Consider the following 21,937-nt stretch of genomic DNA (forward strand, 5'->3'; position numbering starts at 1 on the left):
GACGCCGCGATACTCACTCACACAAGTCGGAGGCGAGAAGCGTTTTGTTTCTTATTTTCCCCTTTCAGTTGTGTGCGCTTATTGTTTGTCCGCTCGGTTGTTGTCCCTCAGCTGTGTTACCGTCTACCACACACACACAGAGACAGACACACACTCTCTCTGACAGAGTCGCTGCACGGCTCTTCAGCGCTCTCCCCTCACGCGGCGCTATTTTGACAGTCGGGGTCGCAGTGAACCGAGTCAAGCTAGCAGCACCATTACATTAGCATCGGTAAGTCATTCGCAGAGCTAGCTAACTCCCACTAGCTAGCACCTGCTACATTTCGAGACCTGACAGCGTCGGGGGGGATTTACAGCAGGGTTCGCTTCACTGTGAACATACGCCGCTTTGTTGACTCGCTAGTTGTGTGGAGAATTCCGGGTTTTTTGTTGTCGCTAGTTAGCTAGCACACACTGGAAGGAAAGCGCTAGCTAGCTGGTTAACATTAGCCAGGCTAGGTGCTGTAGGTGGCTAATTATACTCGCCGGGGGAAGCGAGCTAAAGCCTTGAGCTAGGTATTGTTAGCGCGTAGGCAAGGCTAATATTTTCAGTCAACTGCTCAGCCACGGCTCTGACCACACTTCCATATGTTCCCCTACAGATAGACCTTGACGGGATTTTTCCACCCGGACACCGAGACCCACGGCCAGCGACACGGTGAGCTGAACCTCCGCGGTGACTTGGAGACGATGTGAAATCCATGATACCGTGATCTTTTTAGTTGCAATGTAACGTAACGTTAAGCACCATCTTTAAAGTCCGGGATCTCCATGCCTGACTCGAGAATGGCCACGGTAGCATGTTTATCCGTCTAATCTGAACCGAGACGGTACGAAGATAACTCGGGGAAGGAATGCCTGCCTCTGGGGATCGGGGATAATTGATTATATGGGTCGAATCTGAATGGAGTGATTGGAAATTGTTTGTAGCTGGCCATTGCAATTGTTCTTACAGCAACCCCCCTCTTCATTCAGCTGGTGACAACAAGGTGTTAGAGGACGTATGTGTTTGTACAACAGATGTAATAACCAATAACTGGACCTTATCAATCCCAAGGGTCTGTATTTTTGTAATGTTGATTGAATGGTCTGGGGTTTGAGGCTGAATCTAAGTGAGCTGATTTGTAAAATTAGTCAAAAAAAGAATTACACTACACACCTAGGCTTTGTTTATTGCACTGTTCAATTAAAGTTGAGGCTGCATTGTGTTCTAATACATTGAACAATCCTTTGCCCCCCTCCAAACTGAGGTAATATCTTTCTTGTTCCCTTTGTGAGGCTAAATTATTCCATAATCTATCAACATGAAGGAGAAACACGCCTCTTACTCGTTCTGTATTCTAATCCATAGTTTCTGAAAGCTCAGCTGAAGAGGACTCGCATTCGAAATAGGATTTGTCTAACAATATGGAATGGACGGTCACCGCTCCTTCTTGTCTTTAGCACTTCTTTTTCACACTTGGGCCGAAAATAGACAGTAAGACAGACTGTTCAGTCAAACAAGGTGGGATCACAGCGAAGACTGTCAGGGCCGAGATTCAAACATCTGCTCTGGGAAAACTGCATGTGTGTCTGAAAACTTAAATATTCACATGCATGAGATGTCAAACAAATTGGCAAATGGCAGGCATGGACTGTCAACATAGTCACGTTTGATGATGAGATTGTCTTGAAACTATCATAATATATTTAACTGTTCTCAGTGAGACCAAGGATAGGTTAAGGGGCTCCCTCTACTGAACATTTTCAGATTTAAAGAAATGGTATACTCCATCTTTATATAAAATGTGTACTAAGTCCACTTAGTGGTGTAATGAAGTATCATTGAGAAAATCTATAGTACGATCTCATGGAGGTGAGTCATTGAATCAACAGTCTGCTGTTGCTAAGGGCAGCAATGAGAAAGATGTAGTATCAGAGCTGTTTCTCCTTCATTTCCTCTATCTTTCAATCTTGACATTATAGAACATATAAAATTGTCAAATGTCATTTTTTTTTAAAATCAAATAGTTGAAGAACGTTTGATATTTAATAGTTATCAGGAATTCTTTTTTTTGTTGCAGGATACATGAACTTTCTTCATGCTCCATACACCTGTAGAACGCGTGATTTTATATGTTGGAGTTAATCTACTTGCGTTTACTCTATATCATATGATTAAGTATTTATACAAGCCAAAACGGTGACAGTGGTTTTATTACTATATTTTACAGGCAGATAAAAGTCAGCGATTATCCAGAAAGACATGATCAGTGCGTTTATTTGTTAGCCAGGTATCCATATCTGCCTCTGTCTCTGAATCTCTGTTTGCAGCTGCAGAAGCAGAAGAGTGGCTTTTTCTAGAGAGATTTGAAGAGCTATTTATAGATCTCTGCCGGAGCACCAAGCACTGTGCTGTTGCTGCTGCTCCTATCTCTCTCTTCTCTTAAACACTCCTGTATCTCCATGTCTCTATCTTCATTTGTCCCTCTCCTTTCCATGTTCTCTTTGTTTTCCGAGCTGCTATTCTCTTAATGTTTTTCCCCGTTTTCAATCTTCTGCTTCCATATCTATCGTTCATTGCTAGCTTTTGATGTAAATTATTGATCAAAGCAGGAGGGAGGGGACTGGTTGTCTTGGCAGTTAGTCTGGCCTCAGATTGGATATAGGTGCGTGAGTGACTTCGGACTCATTGCTGCAAACCTGGAGGGTTTTCGCACGGCGGTTCAAAGGAAGAGAAAACAGAAAAAAATTGTCACATGTTGAAATTCACCATTGTATCACAGGGTTCCAGCAGGGGTTGACAAAGCATCTGTTTTGTTTTGTTTTCAGGTATAGATTTATTACTTGCCTTACAAGAAGCCTATTTTATTAAAACGTTCGGGCCAAAACAGGCTTCATTTAACTTACGCCTGATCCAAAGTCCATTAAGAAACTAGTTATTTCCATGTATTTCCATGTATTACATCTGTTGTTTCCATATTTTCCATGTAAACTAGAATGGCACTCAATAGAGCACATACCTCTGCCGAGGCCCAACACTGTTGGGCCAACAGTCCCCTTAAATTTAAACCACCTGAACATTTCACAAATGCATAGATATCTGGTTCACTAAATGTGCCAGATTTTAAACACAAGATCCATGAATTATTCCCTGGGACAATTGTGAATATGTTAAAGAAAGGCCCCAGATGTTAAAGAAACTGAAACAAATTAAATAAAAGTCCTTCATCATGATTGGGATCTGCACCAAAATTGAAAGGGTTGTTTCCTGATCCAAACCCCATGCTTCCACCAAGTTTTGGGGAAAACCATGCATTACAAACCAAGGAACAAACGGACAGGGGAGGAAACATTACCTCCTTGGTGGAGGTAAGAACTATTTCCCAGTGTTTCCTAATAGCTTTAACTCAGTTATATGATGCTTGTAGTGACTAAAGCACCTTGTCAGGTAACTGCTCACGAACGGTTTATCTGTGATATCTCTGGCCACTGATCCTTGCTCAGCTCATCCCTGTTCTCTGCCTTTCTACTAAGCCCTATAATGTCTTCTCTTGCTGTAATGTAAGAGACCACATGGCTGCCCAGATGCAGAAGCTGTTGGACTTGGATTGAGGCATTAGGTGCCATTAGTGTTTGCTTTCCCATTTATTCCAATCATGGGGTCAGTGTGAGACTAACAGGCCAACCTACAATTGCAGTCATTGTTTTTCTTTTTTCATTTAAACATGGCTAGGTATTTTCATACGAAAAAAAGATTTGTCCATTTCAAATGATGTTACCATAACTACCCACATACTTCTGTGCGTCATGCGTTGTCATGGTGGTTAAGTAATGTCAAAAGTACAGTGTTGAGAATTTCTGACAACGACAAACGTGGCAAAAGTGCAGGAAGTTTTGATTATGTACCACTCAAGAAAAGGGCAAAGGCGGCTAGTTTGTCCATTTGCCAAGGCAAAGTAGAAAAAGTAAAAAGTTCAAGTGCCATTGTTAAAATGATTTCCTTGTGTTCTATTGTCGCCTCACTTGAACTTTTGGCTCCAGTGCCCAACAATTTCTGGAGGTACTGATTTTGTCTTTCATCTGCGTCCATATGCTTTCAGAAGTTGTGCACAAATATGGCCAGTCCGTTCCTGTTAAGCGAAGCATAAATTAGCCTTAATAGAATGGATTGACCACAGAAAATAGTCTTCTGCTAAAGTTTCCGTCCATCTGTCAATCGATCAATATTCTGTACCTGCTACATTCTGTGAAGGTTTCACAAATCACAATCTTGCTGTGAGGTGACAATGCTAACAACATAATATCTTTACTTACGTTGCACCTTTTTAAAACGGCTGTTTCGTGAACATTGTCTCATTTATTGTAAAGAGACAAATCTAAGATTTGCTCCATTTAACATAATTGCCAGACTGACTATGGCATTTTAATGTCCTTGTAAATAAGTATTTAAAGATTGTCATGCTTATCCTATTAGATCCCATCATCTTATTTATCATATATTTTAATGGAAATTCAATGCAATGGTAAATTATGAATTAATTAATTTATGCATAGACTGATTGCACTAATGAAGACTACTCTGGATATGTTTGCGTAAATAAGTCGAAGCTGGAAAGCTGTGTAACAGCAACATATTTTGCTAAGTGCCTAATAAAGCCTGGTCTCACGTTTAAATCTCAAAAAGTCAGCTATGTGTGAGGCAGACATCCCTGGACTTCAGCCACCTCATGTAGAGTTCCCTACTGACATTTCCTTTGATTCTGAACTTTTGACTGCCTCCACTGCATCTTTCAGCTGACGTTTGCAGTGAGGGGGCTACAGGCAGAAGATGCAAATACATCATCTTGTGGGATAAAGGTTTTTCCTAGCTAATGAGGTGGTTTTATTATATTCCCCCTCCAGCTTCCCTTCAAAACCCTGATGTTTCAATATTTTTACACTTTCACCATTGTAGCAGTGCTCTGTTTCTCCAATAGCTGTCACTACCTTAAGCGAGGTTTGTCCTGACACTGTCTATAGATAATGTCCTCATACATTCCCATGAAATAGACAGATGAATGGTGACCTGGGCTATTCTGTCCGTCGGCGGATGGAGCCTTGTATCGTTCTTTCCTTTTTTTAAGGATACCAAATTTGAAATTATGCTCGTGGAAGAATAGATCTATTAACGGTAGTCTCTCTTAAAAGTATCCTGCTGTTGTGCCAAGTGACATACTGGCTGATCCAAGCAGCCCTTTAAACAGCTGGGGTTCTTGCAAGCCCTGGGTTGGCTGTCATTGCAATTATATTGTTACACAGAATCAGAGAGCAAACAAGATATGTAAGAGAGGGAGAGAGAGGGAGAGAATCCACACAGAAGAGAGGGTTGGAGGAGAAGGGAGCGGTGCGAACTGTGCGCATGATAGCATGAGAGCAGGAGAGAGAGGGAGCCAGCCAGCAAGCGAGGCTTACATTTTCCCTTTACCGCTTGTGCTTCATTCAGAAAAAGAAAGGGTGCAGTCAAAATAGTGTTCCTCACCATTTCTACATGAAACCCATCAACACAGACAGAGCCTTTGATTACGACAGACAGGAAACGGAGCGTGACGATGGAGAGAGTAGAATGAGCTGAAGAAAGTGATAGAGTGAAACACTCCTGAAACTCAGCTGTTTACATGGTGGAGGAAATGGAATTTATTCATCTGTACTACCTAGCAAGATAAAACTAATGTCAGCGTTGTCTTGGTCCAGAGCTGCTTCTGGTCCTGCTGCTGCTTCTTCTGCGATAATGTGCTTTTTTCTGTGAGACACCTGATCCGACTTGGCTGGATATCCACGGAGCTGAGCTCTAAATACAGTAAGCATGTGCTGTGTGTGTGTCGCCGTGTGTCTGTGTGTAGGTGAGATGTAGCCTGTGGTTATGCCTTTCACAGCTCTGGACATTTGGTATAATGTGAAAACATTGCTGCTTTAGTAGCTGCATGTTATCATAGCCCTTTGTTAAACTCCTGTCATTTATTTAACGATACCCTAATAACTCTGCTAAAAGTGTGATCACAGGGCTTGCTGAGATCTTATTCCATTATCATTACAGTTTCTACTTGTATAACTGCAACATATTTTATCAGCTGGATGGAGAACCTAGATATGTGTTGCGTAGATGGATTTTACACATTACAGGCTGAGAGATGGTGTCTGATTTGTGATGGTTTAATGTTTCGTGAGGCAAATGCTGAGGTAATAAGGAATTCCCTTCCACTGTGTCCTTGTGTGAGAAGAGGGAGGGGAGGAGGTGGCCTGGTGTGGGTGGAGTGTCACTCGGAAGTAGGCATTGCTCTGCAACACTGTCATACTGAGGAGGGAAGGAGGGAGGTGTACAGTTAAAAAAGAAAAAAGGACACCCTATGGGCTTACATAAGGCATGTTGGAAGTCCTGTGTTAAGATACCGTGAAGTTTATCCTCAACGATCCTCTCGGCTTGAAGAAGCAATATGACGGAATATGCGATGACAATTAAAGAATAAATAACATGTTAGAGTTGTCTTTGGATCTCTAAAGACATTAAACTCCTGCGTATGAAAGTTTTTTTCCCTCGGTTAGCTGCAAACAATGTACAGGAACATAGAGAGTGGAGGTGATAGAGAGGCAGCGCAAGCCTGAGAGAAAGCACAACAGCAGAGACCTCTTGAATAAAAAATCTGTTCCTATAAATAGCAAGCCTTCCTCATGGCTTCAGCACTGTTTCAGGTTTAGAAGACCTGGCTTATCCTCTTCCTCTCTTTTCAATCAATCAAATTGTATTTGTATAGCCCACATTCACAAATCACAATTAGTCTCATAGGGCTTTAACATGGTGTGACATCATCTGTCCTTAACGCTCAACAAGAGTAAGGAAAAATTACTAAAAAAACCTTTTAGCAGGGTAAAAAGAATGTAGAAACCTCAGAGAGAGAAATATGTGAGGGATCCCTCACATGTGATTTGATGGTTCGAGCCTTGCAAAATCACACTCTCAATCCTCATCACTTCCTTTTTATTTTCTCTTTTGTTCCCTCGGCCACGATATGTATTGTGTTGAATATGGGCTGTTTATGTAATGACTGGCTGTTTGTGCACATGGGTGTGCATCCTTCATCATTACAATAAATCAAGATGCATCACTGTCGTGAGGAACACACCCTAATTCAACTAGCTTGTTGTCGGCTCATAAAATATCAATGACCCCATGATTCTACCCTCTTGTCAATTGGAAATACAAAAGAGAGAAACGACAACCATGGCAACCCACAAATTAGATAGAAGCTCATTTGGTATGGGGTTCCCAAAGCTAATGCGTTTTTCTTCCTTATGTCTGCTATTCTACCTTTTAGAATACAAACGTACATTGTTAGATGAGATTGCTAAAGCTAGCTGCCTTTCCATGACGGACATTATACACTATCCCCTCGCATGAAGAGGTTGTGTGTGCACATGACAATCACATTTGTTGTTCATTGTTTGTGACTTTGGAGTTAGGCCCCTGAGGTAGTTGGTGATCCTGCAGCCTCACTCCTGCATTCTAATTACCAGTGCGTGGGAAAAGGACTAGTAAAATAGAGAAGCAAGCATGAGAGGGAGTGGAAAGGTGGGAAAAAAATCTATAGCAACCCCTGGAGTAACTTCTGCTCTAATTGCCTTTAAGTCAAAAGGTTCACACTTTCTTTCGCAGAGCTGTTTTAGTAAAAAATCCATACACATTTTTTGTTTGGATTAATAACCACAGAAGAAGAAATGGTGACGGAATACTCCTCGATAACTTCATAAAGAAAGTACCACCCTAACCCCCCCCACACCCTTTCTCATAGTCTCTTCTTACTCTGTGTCTATTTTCAGTGGAATTTTTCACTGCCTTGCTTCAAACTAGCAGATTGGTGTTAATGTAGATTGATGAATGTATTGGTGTATCCCCCAGCTTTTAAGTAATTCTATAAGTTTAGTCCTGCACATTCTGAAGAGAACTGCAGTGATAACAGCTGTAGAGGGCACAGAGCAGAATGAAGGTTTATTTTGGGGTCATTTTCCTCCTTGGGGATAAAATATTTGGCCAGAAAATCCCAAATTTAATTGTCTCGGGCACATTCTAATGCCATTATTCAATCTCATACACAGATCTTAATTATTGCATATTTTAATTAATTTACCAGATTGTTAACCTGTTGTGACTTATGTAGGCGATAAATAGAAAATGTAACGTTAAGAACATTGTTACCTTTGCGTTACCTGCTTCACTGGTAAAGTGCATGTGTACGTGTACTTATGCTTTCGTTTGTGGAGCATAGACTTTAGCGCTGCCCCGGGCAGTAGATGGTAAACAGCCATTTGAATTTGAGATGTGGTTAATTATACTTTTCAAACACAGTGAATTAGAAATACAGGCTATTCCCTTATACAAGCCTTCCTTTAAGTTCTGCCTCCCTTCTTCAATGAGTAGTCGGCCAGTGAGATACTTATGAAAAGCTCTGTACACAGTTATTCAAAGCAATGTTGCAATATATTGTATGCAATTTTTATAATGTTATCATGACTAACAATGTCTAGGCATTTAATAAGAAACATTGGAAGAGTTGAGAGGAGAGGAGGAGAGAGGACATACTTAACTAGAACAAGTTTAGTTGTTGCTGTTGACATAATTAGAAGGTCGTGATGATGAATGAGGAGCTCAAGGGACAGATAGGCAGGAACAACTAGAAGAAGGTGGGGATAGATGCATTGCTATCCTTAGGCAGGTGGAGGTATTGGGAGTGGTTGGCTTCTTTAGGTAAACAGATGGAGTAGTGCTGCATGGTGCTGACCTGCCACTGCTGTCAGGTCAGCTATGTGATCTAGAGACTCACTGCCATGTGCAGTTTCTCTAATTAACACTCCTAATCTGTGCTGGGGCTGCACCAGTGACATGTACAGACATCGTCTCACAGATGATATGGGTGAGTAGAGACCAAAGCATCTAATAAATTAATTTAAATCAAATTTAGCGAAGTTTTATTAATTTGCCATACATATTACATGTTGTCATTTGCTGACTGTGAATCTTCAAACCATTAGAGGACTTATGGACTCTTGTCAAATATGCACGTGTTTAATGTAGGCTCTGGAAATTTTGCAGTAGGAGATATGGATAGATACGGATAAAGATGTACACAGCTGTATTCAAATATAGTCTTAGCCATACTTAGTTGTGCATGCATGTCATTTTTTGTCCACAGCTCATACATCCAATAGCAGACCTTTCATCATCCCCCTTTTTTCTATTTTAGCACACTGTCGTCGGTATTGGAACATTGCAGTCACCTCCTGCTTGGTGTAATGGTAATACATAACGGGCAGAGGCCATTTTTTTTGTCTGTAATGGTTTTAACTTCATTTTATGATGGCTGCTTTTTCTGCTTTTATTGACAACTTCCACAGATCTCATCTGGTGTGTGATAGAGGGTAAGATCGTGTTTCGGGCATGCGTTTGGTTTTCAGACCCTGACCTGTGGTTCTTTGGCCTACAGGATTTGAAGCAACTATAATTAGATGCCTATATCCCTATGGACCAAAGGAGGGAGGAGAAACGCCGAAGATGAGATGAAATGGGATGCTGGGTGGTAGAGCTGTGTGTTGGTTAGCTGGATGTTGGCTGGATGGATGTCTGAATGACTGGCATGTTGCCTTCCTGCTTGCTGTTCTGGAGTGCACAAGCCACATTGTAAGAGACCACACTTTCTGCTGGCCCAGCAGAGACAGCCTTGCTGGTTGACTGGCTGGATGCCTAACTTCCGGGTTCAGCTGGTACTCAAGCGTCCATCACTGTTTTGGCAGTCCAGCCAGCCAGCTGTTATTTTGTGTGGCTGAGGCAAATGGAGGTGTTTGTGCAGATCACAGAGGATACTGGTCACACTCTGGACTAGTGCAGAGCAATTAACCGAAAATGTATCAAACCGACATTTATAAACTTTGTTTGATTCTCTCTAAAGTGTAGGTGAAACGTATTTGAGAACATTGAAAAAAAAGTCCAACATTTTGTGTGCATGCAGCTCATATTGCCCAGCCCTAATCTGGACATATTTAACAGTTTGCCAGTGCATTATTTAAGATATACTCATTCTATAGCTAAAAGCATATTTTCCATCACGTAGATAGAAGTTTCTCTAGGTCACTTAGGGAATGTTCAGACCAAAAATAGAGCTGAATTAAAAAATAATTTCAAAGGGCAGCAATGGCTTCAGTATTTTCCTACAGTCACCGGTTGAAGGATGATACATGATCCAGGAAGTTCAGTCTGACTTATAAATCCATGAATTTGAAGGCCACTCAAAAACTGTTTATACATTTTTTTGGGATATAAGTCATTGTTGAACACAAAGAAAATTGGAAGAAGTTGCATCAGATTAAGCTTTTTTTTCTCATAAAAAGTTGCATTTTTAGGCTAAGGTGTCGCTAACTTAGTATCTTGCTCCATTGGTTCATTTTAGAACTGTTTTAGTGCCCTTTGTCTTGCTCTGGTTCTTTCTCCCTCTCTTTTTCAGTCCTTCCCTCTCTCCATCGATAGCCCTAGAAGAACTCCCTCTGCGTTGATTGGCCATCAAAACATCCGTTAAGTTTTACTGTCTTTGCAGGCAGGCAGAACTTGTCATAGTCTCAACTGTAGCTGTGCGCTTTCCCGCCAGGGGCATGCCGTTTTTAGAAGGAAGGTTTAACACCTGCACTCTTTGTGACCTGTCACTTGGTCTTTGCTGCGCATGACAGCAAATTGCATGCTCTTGTGCATGTGAGCACATGCACAGCCCTAGGTTACACTTCCTCCTCTAGCGGTATAGTGGAAAGTTTATTACTGTTTACAGAGAAGTCCTTGGATGTGTGCCATTGCACCTGAGTCCACTGACCTCACCCTCTAAAGATGAAGATGTTGCCATTAGTCTGTTTCTCGAGTGCTGTCTTCATTTGTTTCTTTTTCCAAAAATAGTGTCCAGTAGATCATCGATCACACTTGATTGTGCCAGAACAACTGCTGATTGAGTCTGTATCAATCTACAGTCCACTTTACTGAAGATTTTGAAATTAACATAGTGTCTTAGTCGTTCTTTATGGGACTTCGGTGTCCTGAGTAGTTTTTTTTTGATGATTACCAACAAAAATCAAGGGGGACAATTGTAGAGTAATAAGATGTCAAAACCCAAATTGGAGGACATAAAAATTCTGACCTTTTTCCCGCTTGTCCCACGTTTTAATATCTTTTATTCAGTGCTTTTGTTATGCTAAATGTAGTTGAAACTAAGAAAAGAAGTTCAGGTTGTGGGAAGCTCAAGATTACCGGTCATTAAAAAGTCTACCATTCCACAGTGTTTACTGACCAATAAAAACAATTATGAAAATTATCAAAAATTTCTGTATTTTAATGATCTGTATGTAAAATGAGTACAGATTCATACCCTTATAAGATGGTAGAATATAATTTCCTGGATTGAAATGAAATGGATTTTTCATGGCAAACATCAACACAGTTAATTAGTAGATGGCAATATGTATACAATCAATATTGTAATTTAATTTAATCATTATCTCATTGTAATGATCACATGTTTAAAAATGTTTACCCATATTTAGCCCACTCAATATAGACCTGGCGTATGCGTCTGCCATGCAGCAGCCAACAAATTCAGGTTTTAGCCTACCTGACCATGTCCTACTGCTTCTGGGAGGCTTCAACTCTCATCATGCACTGCCAGCATAGCATCTACAGTTGATTGAACGTGGCAGTAGTGAAGGACCAGTCTACTATTATTATACTTCCAGTAAAGTTTTATTGTGAAACTCAAACGTTAGGACTTAGTCCTGTGATTAAACTCTCCATATCAGCTAGCATTAGCCTGCAAAGCTAGTATAAGCCAGTAAGGCTCGGTTGGTACCCAGAAATGATACTGCCTGGTGTATACTGAGTTCACCTTGTGCATATGCATGTCTGGGACTGTGAGGGACAAACAGCCTCTCTCTATCTGCCGGGGCCCACTTTCTTATTCTGGAGGTCTGTTCCTGTGTCTGTGAGCTCAATCTGTTTAGTTCAAGGATCAGCTCCACCAGACCTGATAGTTAGTCACTGCTCTCATCAGGATGGAGAGGATCAGAAATGTCTGCAGTCAACCAGTGTGTGAGGGGAGTCATCACCAAATTTAAATAACTGTGTGAGAATGTCTCACAATTTAATCACATTGTAAGCCCCATTAAGTCTGTTTGCCTGTGTGTACATCTGTAAGCCTTGTTTGGTCACATGTGTGTACGTTTGTTGTGTCTGTGGGACTGACACATGATACTGCTGTGTGTTTTGTGTGTTTATTCGTGCTGTTCAATTGTGTTAATGTGAGTACCAAGTGATAAATACACTCAGCCTTATAATTGGGGAAAGGAGGGGGGTCGTGAGAGAGAAAAGAAGAGAAAAATATGGGGGTGTTGAGGGATATGGCTGCTTTTCTCATGGTGACAGAGCCTGTTGCCATGGAGCTGTTTCTCCCATTGGTGGAGGTCTGGTCCAATCGCTTAACAGCACAGATTGTTTCATCATTGAGAAGTTTTTTCCTCTCTCACTAGCCACCCCTTGCTCCATCTTTCTCAGTTCTCTTTTTTTCCCTCTCCTACCTTCTCGTGCTCTCTCCTCTGCTGCTCCCCATCTCACAACAAAAGGAGCTGATAAATACATTAGGTTGAAAAGCCGCCACCTAGGTTCATTTTGACAGTTTTTTATTTTATTTCAGGAGTTCAAGTTAAGGAGGCTGAATCTTTCACACATTACCTCAGTCCTTGAGAAGGAAAAACAGCGCCACTACCCCACATTCATTTATTTATCTACATATATCGTATATATGCACATACACTAACATAAACTATTGCAGTCTAATACAAACAAATGAGCAGAACTTGTCACTCTCTGTCAGAGCGGGGGGAGGCACATAGAAACAGCTGTTAATGGCTTTTAGCTCTTATTTACAACTTCTAGAAATGAAAAGCCAGCCGCCTAAGAAACTGACATGTTGTGTTTGTCTATTATCTCAGCTCCATTACAGTATCGGTGGGGCACTAACACACAGCCAGCCAGTCGGGGTGGTGTCTGTGAATGTGTGTGTGCACGTTGGTCAATAAGGGGAGATAAAACTGGAAATTAATAAAAACGTGAAACAAAAACGGGGCAAATTAATATATTAATTTAATAACATTACTCTGAAAAATATTTTAATGTCTGTATGGTAAAATAACTGAGACCAAAATAGAACTGCTTTAAGAAGCAGTGATTTCGAAGTTACATTCTTTGATACGCCAGGTTGACGGAGAAGCTGTGATGCGCAAACTGCTCATACTTTTCACTTGATTGGTGTCGGATCTTGAATCTGTATCGTTCTAGCCGCTTTAACCGTGATATCCTGGCTGTGTGCGTCACATCTTGTCTCGTTTTTTTCTATGTGTTCAAATACGTGTCTCATAAACTCTCGAGCAAATCAAACAAACACAAAGTAAACTTCAGTACTGTATGTGTTCTAATATCTACTAATTCGTGTTAGGGTTTATTGTAAATGTGTAAAGTGAGCGCAGGTCAGCGGGGGAGGGAGGAGGGAGGATTTGCGGTATGGTAATACAACACGATACAAGGTACCTGGGCCACCGCTGCAAAATGAACTAAGCGGAAACACAACAGTTCTGGTATGCACTCATTAGAGAAAGTGTTAACCGCAACAAGATTAAGTTGGTTAGAGGTTATAAATGTATGTTCGATTAATTTTCAGTTAATTGCCCAGCCCTAGATTATTGTGAGTATTTCATAAATCTTATTTCTTGTATTTTCATTTTTGCCCAAATGGAATTCCATATTTTGCTCCCTCACCCATATTTACAGGACTCTCACATTCATCAATAATACCCTCAAGATCAGGCTCCCCTCTCTCCACTGGCATTCGTTCATTGTGCAGACAGGAAACTGTCATTCACTTGGCCAACACACTTTCTCTCAATCACCCACTTCTTCTCATGTTCTTGCTGTTTTTATTCAGATTTGTTCTGTTCATGCAGCTTCTGTATGTTTCCACACCACGCAGCAGAGAACTATACATAGATTGTAACTAGTGAGAGCAATAGAGAAAGACAGGGAGACTTGGAGAGAGCTAGAGAAAGGTAGAGCTAGGTAACTAGGGAGGAAGGGGAGGGAAGGAGGGAGAGAATGAGTCATAGCTCGTCCCACAGGACTGAGTGGGTAGGCTGAGTGGAGGAGGATGGCGTCAGCAGCAGGCCTGACAATTTAAGAAGACACATTAAAAGAGGAAGAAAAAAAGAGAGAGGGGGAGAGACAGAGAGCTAACACTTCAAAGTGGGTGGATGGAGAGAGAGATATTGATGTGGAGGGGGCAGAAGGCAGGAAGGGGTATCCTCACTGAGAAAGAGAGAGTGGGGGTGGCAAGGATAAGGACATAGAGAGACGTAGATGGAAAATGAGAAACCCTGTCTTCCGCTTCATTTGACCATTCATCTCCTCTTCATCTGTGTTTGGTTTTCCTTTCGTCATCAGGTTTCCTGCCTGTGCTCTCAGCCATGGACTAATCTTAATCATTTTTACATGGCTCATGGCATAAAATATGCACAGTATTCCAGAGTGTATTTGTGTCTGCTGGACATTGATGCATGTATACATATGTCAACTACTGGGTCGGTTCCCTGTACTTTTCCCCAGTGCTATGGCAGCCCCCTCGCCCCCCTTTCTTTGGGGTGTAATCGACGCAAAGGGGAATCCTCTCTGACACAGACAAACACTGGTACCTACATACTGCAAGCGCTGCTGATCTATAATATGTGTAGCCATTGAGCTTGCACAAACTCTACCATTACTACACACATCAGCCTCTACTCTGGGAAGACATAACCTTGCTGCCTTTTGTGAAATGGGTTCTCTCTGACGTCAAATGGGCAAGTGTGTGGCTGAATTCAGTGGAGCTGAATTGGGTCGAGCTGCGTGTGTATGTCTCTCCCATTGCTGTCTGTGGGTTTGTACGTTCGCTCAATCCGGTTTGCACAGTCGTGTGCTTCCATTCACCTTCATCTTTCATTCAGGCTCTGCAGCGAAAATGGAGCGACAGATCTGCTACGCATGCTTCTCCATTATGGAAGTTGAAATGCGGTGAATGAAATAAAGTAATAGTAGCAGCTTTCATTCATTACTCACACAAAATACAAAGTGCTCATTCTGTTTGCTTGCGTTGTGGCTGTCAATAACGAGAAACAACTGGGTAGGAAGAAACAAGCGTGTGAATGCAATGAGGAACCCTCTGTCCATCTGCATTGTATCTTTGCTGTAACCTATTTTTTACTGTAGGCACTGCATACCCTCACGACAACCCACTGATAATTGTGTTGTTCTCTTTTGTGTGCTTACCTTACTGCAATTTTATTTTAATCTCAATGATTTTCATCATATCGTTATCAATTGGCTCTTGTCAGGTACAAAATCAAAGGTCTTCCCTTTTAATTATTGTATGATAGAGAAAAACTGCAGAGCCTCACAGATATCAGATAAAGTGAATAAAAGAAATTAAACCGTTCTATTGTTATTGTGCGAATTTTTAAAACGTTTTGGATCATTTTGTGGCAGGACAAATCAACCTGTGACGGGGCTGCCACAGTCTAGATAATTAATTGGAACCAGTGCTTGATATAGACAAGCTCTCTGCTCTCACCAATTAGCATGCAGTAGAATTCTTGCCATTTCTTGGGCTTGCCCCGCTGCTAACTATTGCTGGGACCTTGACCCAGCTTGACCTGGAGCAGATAATTTTGACAGTGATGTCATACCTGAATGAATGAATGAATGCGTGCGTGCGTGAAATGGGTCAGGGTGCCCTGCATAGCATGACAGCTATAGGGGATGATGGTGATATTGTGGCCCATCTGTTTTCTTACCCGTGGGTTGTTTTTTGGATTATTCTTACTACCGCAGATGTACTTAAGTACTTTCATTACACATGTGTGTGTAATGGCTGCCTTGTGTTTCCTGAGTCAAATTGATAGCTTCTGCTGTGCAAGTCCTTATCACAGCTGTACTTTCTACAGCTGGTTAAAAAAAAAAAAGCAAGTTTATCTCCAGCCCTAAACATAAAATTGGTTATTTGGTCTTAAATGCCTGATCAGAGCATCTCTTTTCTGCTGTGTTAAACTAACTTGTCGACGTGGTTTTATGACCTCTTTTGCTATGATTAGGGCTGAATGATTTGGGGAAATAATCTAATTGCGATTTTTTTCCCCCAAAATTGCGATTGCGATTTAATATGCGATTTTTTTTCTCCCAAAAAAAACGAAATGAATGATTTAAATATGACCAACACAATATTAGATACATTTATTTAACTGCTCATTACAGCAACAAGAAAAACAAATCAGTGTGCATTTAAGTAATTTAATCAAAGTCATTGTATAAACACAAGGATTGCACTTTCTTTTTTTATTGTAGGTGTCTTACTGCTCCCAAGTCAGTAACATTTCCAGTGTTGGGAAGTTTGAAAACGTATTCCGTTACAGAATACATGCCCAACCAATTTGAGTAACGTATTCTGAATACTTGGATTACTTCCACATTGAATTTATTTTTAAGTGTTGGAAAGCGGCGTTGTTATAGTCAGTGGAGCAGCAGCAGTTTAAGCTCTGTGTCCGCGGATGCGGCGGGCCACCTTGCGGATCAGCAGCTCCGTAGATTCCCGTTCATGTCCGGGTGGTCGTTCAGCGGTATGGAGGCGCCGGGCCTCAACAGGAACCCCCCCATGCTGAACACCACCGTCTTGCAGATGTGCATGTAGGTGACCGGGGGGCGTTGGAGCCCCGCCGCCCCGGAGCACGGCTTGCTTTTCCGCGGAGTGATTTTCAGGTCCGCTGCCCGCACCGCGGTCAGCAGCGGCATGAACTCACTCTGTGAGTCCGCCACGTTGGCCGAAGACTTTACAACCCTGTAGGTGATGCAGGCTTGCTTCGCTATCTTCTGGATCAGAGGAGTTTTGTGGTCCCGCGGCACTCTTGCTGCGGATGAGGACAGCAGCCCAGTGCCCTACTCTCTTTCGCACGTTTTAATCGCGCACGCTGCGATTAGAAAATCGCGTTTTATCAAATCGCGATTTTATCGCAAATGAAATTAATCGTTCAGCCCTAGCTATGATGTAACTGGCTTGAGTCCTCAGTGAATCATATTCCCTGCATGTCTGCAGCCACGTGTGTTGATGTAGACAGTTGCCAGAGAGAGGTCAACATCAGGCCCAACAACACAGTGACTGAACTGGGACACTCAGTGCTGCTGCTGGTGGTGTTATAGTTGTTTAGTCTGCAATGCCTATAGTTTGACACATTGTCAATCAAAAACTGGATGGACCCTAAGAGACTGTGAATGTTTTTAGTTTTTGTTTTTACCAGTCCTAAAGCCAGAACTTACATTTTCATTTTTTTGTCAGCACAAAGAATAATTAGGGGACTTATATTTGTATTCTTTTCCTAATGTTAACACGATTCATTGTAAAGGGTTTGAAGAGGCTTCATTCCTCATTTGAGAGGATTTATCAGTTCAGCTGCTCTAATTGGACTTTGTCCCACTTGATATCCCATGACCTGGATGACTGGGAATTCACATTGTTGTTTCCACCACAGGCTATGATTGCCTGAAAGTAAAAGAAATGGCACGTAGTTTCTGTTTTTATCTTGCCCTCCTCTCTCTGCTTCTGTTTTCCATCCCTTGCAGTCTATGCACAGTGCAATATCTCTCTTCTCTCTGCCCTTCGCGCTGGTACTTGCTCTCACACAAATGGCAGCAGTTGCGAATGACGTTACCATCTCCTTGGCAACGCTGTGGGCCTGTGCGTGGAGGGGGGAGTGTTTTTATTCTTCACTGGGGGACTTCAACCTGAATACACTAACCGACTCGACATGAGGACAGAAATTGATGCCCGAACAGGTAGAGACTGCTTTTTAGGTTAAGACTTGGCTTTAGAGTGAGGTTTCACGGACATTAGTCTGCTCAAATATGAGAATGGCACTTGAAATGAATGACTATCTTTGCTCTCCAATCCAAACCCATTCATTCTTTTTGTCCAAGAAAACACACTGAATATGTGTGAGCAAGAAAAAAAGAGATTATTTTGAAGTGACTGAATCAGACGTTTTTGTGTCTGCCCACAGTCGATATTGTGGCTCTGCGCTCTGCTGCTGTATGGTAGCCCTGTATGAGAGTGGGGGTTGGGGCATGTGGGTGTCCTGGTCAGTGATGTGGTGTAAAGCTGCTGATGACGCGTTGCTGCTGCATTGCCTGGGTCTCCCCCACTGTGGGAATCCCTGCCTCATTTGTTCAGTCATCTCTTATCTATCCCGCAGCACGGCACACAGCAGGGCACTGCCGCACAGGCGGGGACATGCATGAATGGCTCTCATCCATGCTGCATGCATTCAAACTGACAATCATGCTTCTGATGCCTAGATTTATGCACATTTACTTTTCATCTAGCTGTGCCATGCACTTATACATGTGTATGGGATTAGACATGTACTTTTCATCCTACTGTTTATACTACATAATATAGGATTATCAGACCCATGGATTGTTGTTAATCTGTGTTGACTGTCTCTTTATGGGAATGGCTATAGGGCCTAAGACCTAAGAGTTTCTGCTTTGATGCATGTGGGAAAATAGGTTTAATGATATCATTTAGAAGGATTTGGGAAAAAGAATACATAGTAATGATAAGTATATGATGATTGTAGTTGTGGCTGTAATTTGTAGCTTGTTGATGATAATATAGCTTGCAGGTGATGTATGTTGTATGTTGAACCAAATCTGACTCATAAGGCCCAGTGAACCGTATTCGATTATTAGAGTGATTCTTTAGTAAGAAGATAAAATTGTATTGGACTCATTTCTGATTCAAATAAGTGCATCGCTATTCCTTGAAGTTAGGTTATAATTGTGCAGCTCTTCTTTGGTTTGCACTGTCTCCAGTTTTGTTAAATAAACTCCTATTATTTTTTCTGCATGGTGAGTTATAGTGAAAAAACACCCTTTTAGCTCATCGTTTCTCAGATAAAAAGGAATTCCCCATCCACGAAGAGTGATGCTCTCACTGTAGAAACGTGCATTTTAAACATTAAGTTGTCAAATAACAAGCAATTTAGCAATTGGGGAGGTTAAACCTGATCCAATGTGCAGATATGCACGCCCTGTGTTCCAGTGGGCTCTGGGCTTTCAGCTCTTTGTCCCCCTCCCTGCCAGAATGAGCAGCAGTGGCAGCAGCAGTGATGAGTCACTCAGTGTGTGAAACATGACGTCATCCGTGTCTTCCTCTTCTGCTTTTGGTGTCCGGGGCTCCTGACAGGAGGACAGACCATGCTGCTGCACTGAGCCGGAGGGAGAGAAAAGAGAGAGCCCTCAGAGGACTGCTGACGTGGTGGCTGGCTTGTTTTTGTGCCACTCCCCCTTATCTGACAGCTGTCTTTTCAGTTCACCCTATTGCTGTGAATATTGATGCTCTTTATCACATGTGCATGTTGTTTTACTGTGATATCCTGTAAACCTTGATATTTGTTTTTTGGGGCAAATCCCTGTCCACATTGGTAAAATTGAATGCACTGAAATCACTACGCAAGAGATTTAGCTGAGAGATTTTCTCTGAAAAATTTCCCCCAAATCAGGCATCTTATTATTTAAACACACTGTAATGGGCAATAATGTAAGTCAATTTGTCATTTTTATATAAAAAGGTTTAACATGACATTTTTCTTCTGTGTGTTCCTCACAGCTCCAACCCGAGAGCTAAGGCTTGCTATGGACGTTGCTTTGCCCCCTGCTGCAGCCCTGACCAGTGCCCTACCTTAGTGGGTTCCCCTCTTATTCCTGTGTGTGGTTCCCATCCAGACTCACTGTACAGAATCCAGCACAGATCTGGTACCACCTACAGGTAGTTAGTATAGTAGCAAACTGTCGCACACATATACGGAATGTGCTCTCTCTGCCTTCTCATTTTCAAATGCCACAGATGATTGGTGTGTAATTTTTTCTTGCCTCTTTTCTATCAGCCACTCCTGGGTCCTCCACCCAACCCCCTCCCCTACTCCCACCCTCCCCCCTCCCCTAAGAAGATGTCGGTGAGCCTGACAACAGACATCAAGCAGGAGGGAGAGAGTGGGCTTCTCATCGAGCCCTGCAGTCGAGGCAAGACCTCCCCTCAACCACAGGGCACTAAGGAGGGGACAGGGGAGGGCCTGGAGCCCGAGGATAGCTCCTTACAGGATGCACAGGTGGCTATAGACATACTTTTTTTCTTATTTACATAACGTCTTAGCTAGAAACTCTTTTAAGACTTATTTCTTCTTTTGCCAGATGATTATTTTCTGTGTTATTGATGTTTTCACAACCTAAAATCTAGGGGTGTTACGGTACACAACAATCACGGTTCAGTACGTTCCTCGGTTTTGAGGTCACGGCTCGGTACATTTTCTATATGTTACTGTAGAAACACATTGTAATGTATTGTTAAATATATGTGTTATTTTTTTCCCTTCAAAATAATTAACAACCACCACATTGTTTGCAGAGAGGGTGACTTTCCTGGTACTTACAATGCCTCCAATGTGTAGAACAGGTTTATAAAGGGCTGGTCGTTTCAAACGAGTCAGCATGGTCAATCTGCTACCAGCTACAAATCCGCAGCAGTTATGCTATGTCGGCTTTTGTATGACCAACTTGTCTTGTCCGTCGACATTATAGTTACTAAGACGCTGAAGTGTTCACACACAGACTTAAATTAGGAGGGAGGGTCTTCACACTCCTGTTTGTCTGCGGAAGCTATGAACACTAGCCTACAGCACATGTGGTCCTTCGCTAATGTTGTACCTCGAATTAGTAATCAAAATGTTCGGTTTGTATACATGTACACTACAGTAACACCCTTCTGAAATCAGTTTAATGCAAATGCATTCTTTAACAAACATGTTAGAATACCCATTTAGATATATACAGTGTTCACAGTGGAGGCTAGGCATTGGAAAGTGTATGCACAAAATTTGTCACAAAGCCTATTTTCACTTTTTTAAAGACTACTCTGTTTATTTATTTTCAAAGTTGTTCCATTACTTTCTGTTAAGAGAATTAATATTGTCACATATTGGACAAAATATGAACCATTATTAGTATATCTGTGATGGGCTTATATCAGCCAGGCTCTAAACACATAGGTAGAGAATTATCTGTATTTAATATGCACCTTTTAACTAAGATTACTGAAATAACAACTATCTTTTGCAGAAACGAGGTCCTAACCATAGCCATGGCAGGAAAAGGCCCAAGGTAAATAAGTTGCATGTTTGTTTTGGTTACCGTTTCGAAGGTAATCATCTTTGTGCAAGTAACCCTACTAACTTCCAATAATCCAGCTTCCTGAAATAACCCCCCTGGTGGTTTGCATGGTTATTTTTGACCTCTCATTATTAACGTTTTAATCCTCTCAACTAAAGTGGACTCCCCTCTGCTTATTGGCTTAAAATCTTAAGTCCCATGAGATGGCTTGATGTAGGCATGTCATGGTGACCTCACTGAGGCTGTTAAAGAGAAGAGCCGATGTCTTCTGCCAACAGTGCAGATGGAAGAATTCCTCAAGTGACTGTATGAACATCAGCAAAGACAAACTGTACACACTACATTCTCTCAGCTCAACTTGTCTTGTTTTACACTCAGGTCTTCTGCGCACTGGTCTGTGTAAATTCCTAGTCAGTCAACAGTTTGGATACGCAATAATTTAAATATGCATTAAAGTGTTGCCATCGGCTTTGAACACATTAAAGCAACTTTGCATTTAATAATGCAGTTGAAATTTTAAGCCAACTAAACCGTTAGAAAATAATTGGAAAACATAATACTACATAA

General features: G+C 41.7%; 1 protein-coding gene across 7 annotated transcripts in view; it reads left to right on the forward strand.

The window, feature by feature from the left end:
* Positions 1-21,937, forward strand: part of LOC133969206 (R3H domain-containing protein 2) — a 49,686-nt gene continuing 27,749 nt past the window's right edge. For 6 of the 7 annotated variants that reach the window (XM_062405518.1, XM_062405554.1, XM_062405546.1 and 3 more), the window contains exons 1-5: positions 1-271; positions 642-697; positions 19,815-19,973; positions 20,092-20,313; positions 21,320-21,361. In XM_062405518.1, coding sequence (XP_062261502.1) covers positions 20,155-20,313; positions 21,320-21,361 — 201 coding nt within the window. In that variant the 5' untranslated portion in view covers positions 1-271; positions 642-697; positions 19,815-19,973; positions 20,092-20,154. The other variant, XM_062405527.1, reaches the window with a different exon arrangement.

This window comes from Platichthys flesus, chromosome 2 (genome assembly GCF_949316205.1).
Source record: "Platichthys flesus chromosome 2, fPlaFle2.1, whole genome shotgun sequence".
NCBI classification, from domain to species: Eukaryota; Metazoa; Chordata; class Actinopteri; order Pleuronectiformes; family Pleuronectidae; genus Platichthys; species Platichthys flesus.